The sequence below is a fragment of the Conger conger genome, chromosome 9 (genome assembly GCF_963514075.1).
Source record: "Conger conger chromosome 9, fConCon1.1, whole genome shotgun sequence".
NCBI lineage: Eukaryota > Metazoa > Chordata > Actinopteri > Anguilliformes > Congridae > Conger > Conger conger.
The window spans coordinates 13,890,335-13,897,981 of NC_083768.1; the positions used below are offsets into that span (position 1 = coordinate 13,890,335).

Below are 7,647 nucleotides of genomic sequence, written 5' to 3' on the forward strand. Positions count from 1 at the left end.
AGTGCATAACCCTCTATGGGCCGCAGTGTGATTTAAGCTCATGAAAAATATATATGTTTTTTCCCTCAAAATATATTTAAAACTTTATTTCTAAAATGTGACCTTTGATTTAGGTAAATGTCATTTATAAACATGTATAACGTTTTTCTTAAAAACAGTGTATTTACAAAAGCATTTCTCTCATCTGACATTGACAAAATGGAGAAGTAAACTCTTAAATACTTTTAAATAAGCTTAATATCTGATAAGACTGCAGTCTTTTAAATAGCATGTATTCTTTGCCTACGTTGCCTTGGTAACCAAATAAATCACAACACAATGAATCAGGATTGGTTAAAAGAAACTTTATTTTACAAATGTAACATTTTCTGAGTGATTCATTTGAGTGTCTGAGATTACTGAAGGTGAATCTATTCATGCGGTGAGAAGAAGCGAGAAGAAGAAAACTAAATAAATGTTAAAAATTCCTGGTGCAGTCAGTATATTTCCAAACATATTTATTGTTTTAGAAAATTGGGATGTAGTTGTCTATCTTTGATTTTTGCCTCTGAGCAATACATTCTGCAATCCACACGATATTCCTGGTCTCCTGCTCTTTCAGCTTGATGTAAGCGTAGAACACAGCAAATTGGAACTGGCCAACAAATGCCAGTGTGTTCAGCTTAACCTGGAGAACAGAAAACATTTTCTCTATCAATTTACACATTACATATTTATGTTCTTCATTCATGACATTTAAATAAGAGATGACTCTGATATTATGTAAACTACTGTTGTTTTTGAAAAGTCTTTGTGTACAGTACCAATATTCAGTTCACTCTCATACCTACAGTCAAATATTAAATATAAGAAACATATATTTTTTTAAAGTACGCAATGTCTCCGAAATAAATGCATTTATACTCTATAATCAAGATAATGCAGGCATGTTTTTCAAAATGTGTCTTAAAGGGTTTTAAAGTCTGATGAAGCAAAGTCAGACTTGGGTTTCCTGTGTGTGATAGGATGCGCTGTTCACATGTCTGTGCGTCGTTGTCTTTCTGCCTTACTTCATGTTCAAAGAACCGGTCCTCCAGAGTCCTGCTGCAGGAGCCTGGCTCTGATCCTTCAAATATCAGTTTATATTCCTGTGATGAGAAGAATGCAGTTTTAATGAATCACAAAATAAACCGCATAGCAGCGCGCAGTACACCCTCCGGACAACATCTGCCCTTGTGTTCATTGTCATTATTTATTGAAAGTAAACACAGGAAAAAGTTTCGTAAAGGGACACAAAACAGTGTTCTCATGTCATTCAGTAGCTTGTCATTAAAAGGTCAGATTACATGCAGTCAAAAATGAATCATTGGATTCTTTTTATAAAAAATATGGATAGTGGTTGCACGCAATATTATTCTGTATATGATGTGACTTCAACTGATTTTTCATCTCCACATATTGGGCTGATTAAATAATTTAGAAACTGAAATGGGGTTCCCTGTTCAAGAGATATAAAAGAGTCAGCATCGGCCCATGGGAAATCAAAAAATTATATCATAAATAAATACAGCATTGAAAATATGCTAATGATGAACTACATAACTGTTTTGAATGGATAGGATATATTCAAATTCATATTCATATTGATGTCGCTCTGATCAAATGGCCTTGGGAGATTTCAGATCGACAGCGTTCTGGCCCAATAGCAGGGCTGGCCAGGCCTATTGCCCCTCCTCTTGTCGCCCTTTCCCTGTCTCCTGGGCTGGAGAGACTCACAGCGTAGCAGTCAGCCACAGCTTTGACCTGGTCTTGGTCCTCAGCCAGGGCCAGCATTCGCAGGCCCTCTGGGTACAGCCTCCCACAGGTGGGGAACAGCTCCTGCCTCTCGCCCCGACTGAGGTCCGTCCCAAAAGAGTTCACTGTGATGATGAAGGCTCGACGATCCGCCTCAAACTGCAGCGTATGCACAAACACACCTGTGAACTAACATGTGTGCACACAGACACACACACAGGCGCACACGCACACGCGCACACGCACACACACACACAGGCACGCTCACACACACACAGACACACACACGCACAGATACACACACGCACGCACACACACAGACACACAGACACAAGCTCATGCACACACACACTCACACAAACACACATACCCTGGCACAGCACAGGTGTATGCACATGTAAAGAACACAAAAGTTCCTACACAAACACACAGGCACACAAGCACACACACAGGCACACCAAACACCACACAAGTATGCAGGTGCGCACACACACACACACACACACACAGGCACACACATGATGGTGCAGTTATTACAGTATGCATGCAACACGCATACGATACATGCACTTCCAGTAATGTTAAATTGATGATTGATTCATGAACCACATCACACACTCGCCTCCAGAATGGGACACATGACTTCCTCTGTAGCTCCTCCCTGCTCCTTGCAGAATTTGTGAAATGACTCGATATAAGACTGACAGGAAAACATCACAGTCACAGTCAGCAACACAGGCAGCAAATGAACACAGAAAACATTTGGTTGTTTCAAAGTAACCTACATTGCAAACACCACTGCAACATTAACAGTGATGAGAACTATTCCTGAATTGATATAAGAAAAGTAAGTTGGTACATGGATGCAAAGGTCTTGGCTGAGTATATGTGTTGCTCTATCCCTGTGGTCTATGGGAGAGCATCTGTGTTTTATTAGACATGAGCGTGCCAGCACGTTCCTGCTACCTTTGGCCTTGCGAAAACACACACACACACATGAAAAACAACCTGCCATCAGTCATCTACACAAAATAGTTTGGAGGTCAAGGGCTATCACATCGGCTGCAGTTTCTTTTAGTGACTAATTTAAGTGACTTATCTGCTGCGAGACCAGGGTTGCCAGGTTGGATCATAAACTTGAAAGTAAGTGAAACTGTTCCATCGTAACTTATAATTAATTTGTTATAATTAGTTATTTAGCTTTTATTAGACTACGCAGGGGACAATCCCCTCTAGTGCAATGCGGTGTGCAGATCTTGGGGTGACATTGGGTGTGTCAAAGCGTCCCTGAGTGAGACACCTAACCTTACAAACTGGTTGGTGCCTTGCAAATACATTTTACATTCCCAATTGCCACATTTTGAATTCATTTTTTGTACTGTATTTATGTCTGCTAGTGCTGTCAAAACATGCCAGTTGTACATGGAACAGTTTCACTTTCTTTTCATTCTTTCTTTTTCTCTCTTTCTTTCTTTCAATTTTGAAACATTCCAACACTGCAACCATTTCCACAAAGCCAGTGTAGTGGAAATGTAAAATGTATTTTTCCTGCATATAATTACATTAGCATCACAGGCTGCTGGAGCGTTTTATTAGGTTCTGGTGCCATAAACTGTTTTCATATTACGCATCATACGCATGAAACGCAGGCCGAACCGTACATCGTTATGTGGACAGTGGGTTAGGCCTCGAGCATGCAGGGCACAGCAGTATATCAAGCCTCGTATACAGCCGTACCTTGTAGAGCTTGTTCCTCATTATCTCTGCATTCATCTCATCCAGATTTATTTCTGACAGGGATTCCTGGAAGAACGCAGCTGGCATAGAGATAAAAATGTAAATATATTCAAATATGTTTATCTATGTTTATCACACACTTCATTCCGCTAATGTTCAGCAATTTTTCACTAATTTGGCCTTGGAGGTGGAGCAAGACATTAGGCTGAGAAGAGCAGGCAGTGAGGCCTGTTTTCAGTTGCCCATGATTAACAAGCTTGCCGACTTTAATATTGATCACACGTCACACAGCTTTGTCCAATGTGGGAGCACTAATAAAGAGCTTTACATGACTCTGCATCTGCATGCTAGTTCAAAAGTCGAACCCCATCTCTTGTTTTACGGTGTGATCATTGAATAGGAACTGCAAAAGTGAACACTGAGGGTAGGAGAAATCGTCCTTGGGAAAATGGACGAGAGTGCCAGGACTAGGAAAGGGCACATTAGCTCTGATGTATGTACATATTGAGCTGATCAAATAGACACCGGCATCAGCTCCTTGTAGAAAGTATACTAGGATATATATACTATGTAGTCTTGATAAAATTTGCTTGAAGAAAGTATACTACATTACATTACATGTCATTTGGCTGATGCTTTCATCCAAAGCGACTTACAGTTGATTAGACTAAGCAGGAGACAATCCTCCCCTGGAGCAATGCAGGATTAAGGGCCTTTCTCAAGGGCCCAACGGCTGTGCTAGGATATTATAGACTGTCTTCTTGATAAAACCTCCCTGTGGAATGGAAGCTAGTGTACATAGACCATTCTGATGAAAGTACCTTCAGCAGCATGGAATAGGGTACAGAGGCCCTCGTAAAGTGCACTGTGAAACATGGAATAGGGTACAGAGGCCCTCGTAAAGTGCACTGTGGAACATGGAGTAGGGTACAGAGGCCCTCGTAAAAGTGCACTGCGAAACATGGAGTAGGGTACAGAGGCCCTCGTAAGGTGCACTGTGAAACATGGAATAGGGTACAGAGACGGAGCTAAAAAGCCTCGACTCTCTTCTCTCCGCCTATGCGGAGGGGACGTGAGGGCAGACGGGTTTCGGTGAAGATGTTGCTGGGGTGGTTACCGAGGGGCGTGTCCACCAGGATGGCGCTGTAGAGCTCGGCGGGAGACTGGGCGATGCTGACGGCGGCCATCTGCTCGAAGCCGCCCAGGGGGTGGCAGCGGGGCAGGATTTCGGACGAGGGTCTCTGCCGCAGGGCTCCGGTGACCAGCAGGATGACGTTGTCGATCATGTAGCCGTAGCTAGGGAGACGGCGTAACAGCGGGCCACCGGGGCATCAGCGAACACGGTCTCCACGGCGACGGCGAACGCGCTTTACCCACGTCACCACAGGTGTCTCTCTCAGGACACAGACATTACACCGAGGAAGCATATAAAGGCTTGTTTCGATCCTGGATGCCAATGGGCTGTGACTGTGTTCTACAGTGATTGTGAATCTGATACAGTAAGAGCTAATCAAACAGTATATACACAGTATCACTGCACACAAAGCGTTAGTCACAAATAATATTACAAAATAAATCATCAATAAATTGTTTCTATATATTGTAACCATTGTATAAATGCTTTATAGATACTGTTGCCTTCATAGATTCTTTTTTGTTTCCATAAAGGATCACGTTGGAAATACATGTTCTGAGTAACGCTTCTATGCAATGGTTTATACACCATATTTTTGTATTTTTGTCATGTATAAGAAAAGTAGAACATATTTCAAGGTTGCTGTTCATGTTTTCATTGTGGAAAGTGTTTTTAAGGCAGTGATTTGGCTCGATAAGGCGGTCAGGCGAGGAAGGAAGGCTGGCACTCACCTGATGTAGTCCAGGAAGGAAGAGAGGGGCGGGAGAGAGTTGGAGCGCAGACAGCGGAACTCCGCGAGCAGCCTCTCCTTTATTTTGTCGTCTATCAGCGACACGGTCAGGTCTTCGCTCTCGGTAGACAGGAAGTTCCCATAGTCTGTGCTCTGCAGATGCAGTTTCAGATCTAATGGGTGAAAACATTTCATCAGCCAGTGAGAGGGGACACAGAGGTCACAGAGTGGAGGCATACAGAAGCGATGATGATATACAGGATATACGGTCAAGGTGGTGCTGAAACACAATCAATAAAGCAAACATTATAATAAGACTATTGCACTTTGTTCTATTACAATAGTATCAGGTTGCCAATTTTATTATTTAAAGTGAAATGCATTTCATTTTTTTGCATTTCAACAAATGGTCTAATCATTTTTTTGTGGCTATTCTACGTTTAAGGCTTTAAACCACTGACTCATCACACCAAAATTGCACATGATTCAACCATCTCTGGATTTTGGTGCATTATTAACTCCCTACCCACAATCCACTGCTTCCATTTCCTGAGGCTGTTAGTAACCCAGGAGATAGGGCAGTTGCTGTGGTGATTGACTCATCATATGTCATATGGTTTCCTGCCCTCCGCCTGAGTCTCCTGCTTTTAAAAATAACAGCTTCGAGCTGGTACAGGTAGTGCTACGCTACCATCAACAAAAAGAAATGCTGACTGCTCAAAATCTGAATATAAACACATTCACACAGACATATGCACGCACGCACGCGCTGACACATATTGTAGACGCACACACATACGCACAGAAACAAACACACAGTCATGAAGACAGAAAGACACACAACAAGAAAGGAGGATTTTGGATTTCAATCACAAACATATTGGTCTAATGAAGCACTCACATAGCTTTGATCATGCTACCAGCCCAACTGCTTTACCTACCCCCCCACCCCCACCCCCACCCCCATCCATCAGCCATCTCACCCTCCAGAGTCTCGCACTGAGACAGGTTATGGTAGTCGGCCTGTTTGAGGATCCCAGCCTTGAACCCGCGGACGAGGCCCTCCAGGTAGCCGTGGTCCACGTTGAAGCTCAGCTCAGCAAAGCCTGACATCGTGCGCTGTCTGCCTCTTCTCCGGTACCCGAATTCTCCGCTCTGACCGTCTGAGCACTCTCCAGTAGACTCTCTTTCACTTCCCTCTTTTCCTCTGTGTCCTCGGACCTCAGGTCAGCTGATCACTCTGTTTGTCCTTCCTCATTGGCTCTGAAACGTTTTTTCCCCTTCGTCCCTTTGCTATTTTCAGTGCCCATTTCCATCTCACCAGTCTGTGCTGTTTGCGCTGGGATTTCCACTTGAAGCCGTACGTATCTATTCAAGTGCAGATCTTCCATTTTGATTCTCCGAAGTGTTGCTTTGAGTGATTAACTGACTATTTTAGTAATTGACTTGGATACCTTCAACCCATTTCTGGTTATCCTAAAGCTGGTCATCCCCCCCCCCCCTCTGCCTCAGGAGGGCCCCAGGGTGTGCTGATGGCTGTTGTTCCACAATAGCCAGAAGGGAACCTGTGATAGTCCAGGATCAGAATTAGGGACACACGTCTTAAAGTAGGACTTCCCGTACGGTTTTTAATTGTAACGTTTGGAGATTGTGTATAGCGGGAGCCAGCATGCACTCAAAATGGTGGGGCTAAGAGTCAAACTACTACGTCATTCACCGGCTGCGCTTCTATTTTTGCCTTATTTTGAGAGTGTGTTCGTACGTACCACCAGAGGGAGCCAACACTCATTTAAAGTTTGTGAATCTTCACACCGTTACAGGTTTATGAACGGCCTTACCCAAGAGACCCAACCCCGGTCTAATTCCTTATTTGTATCAGACGCAGAAATAAGAACTGTCTCTGCTCAAACAATATATTCGTGCAGCATTAAGCGGTACAAGATATCGTGTGTCAACGACACCATCAAAGCAACGATCGAAGCAATGGGAAATACACATTGATTTATTTGTTTACTTATTTACTTGGAGAGGGATGGGGGTGTGGGCCATTGCTGCCATGAAGATGACAGGCCCAGAGAAGGGGAAGGAGAAATAACCGTCTAGGTTAAATAAAGCTCCTTTTTTACTTAATTCACTGCAGTGACATTCTGTGTGATTGCATTTAATGAAGAGAGGTACGTGCCCGGAGCCCCTGGAGAACTGCGGTGTGAGGTACCATGGCTCTTTACAATCAACATGCCTTATGGCACTGCTGCTTGTTTACCCGTGTGCT

At 43.4% G+C, this 7,647-nt stretch overlaps 1 protein-coding gene across 1 annotated transcript; it reads right to left on the bottom strand.

Moving 5' to 3' along the window:
- Positions 1-329: 329 nt before the first annotated feature.
- Positions 330-6,695, bottom strand: LOC133137249 (V-type proton ATPase subunit d 1-like). Its single transcript, XM_061255405.1, has 8 exons — positions 6,359-6,695; positions 5,377-5,548; positions 4,628-4,806; positions 3,511-3,590; positions 2,396-2,473; positions 1,756-1,932; positions 1,050-1,127; positions 330-667 (listed from the first exon to the last, which is right to left on the bottom strand). Exons 1-8 carry the CDS (start codon positions 6,486-6,488, stop codon positions 506-508), a joined length of 1,056 nt encoding a protein of 351 aa, XP_061111389.1. The 5' UTR covers positions 6,489-6,695; the 3' UTR covers positions 330-505.
- Positions 6,696-7,647: the final 952 nt, after the last annotated feature.

Bases quoted from the DNA above. Each gene is read 5' to 3' on its own strand.
- LOC133137249 (XM_061255405.1), bottom strand. From the start codon at position 6,488: ATGTCAGGCTTTGCTGAGCTGAGCTTCAACGTGGACCACGGCTACCTG. The intron at 1,933-2,395 runs GCGAGTGTGTGA...CATACGCTGCAG, and splicing joins TCATGTGTCCCATTCTGGAG to TTTGAGGCGGATCGTCGAGC. The intron at 1,128-1,755 runs GTGAGTCTCTCC...TTCTCATCACAG, and splicing joins CTGTGGCTGACTGCTACGCT to GAATATAAACTGATATTTGA.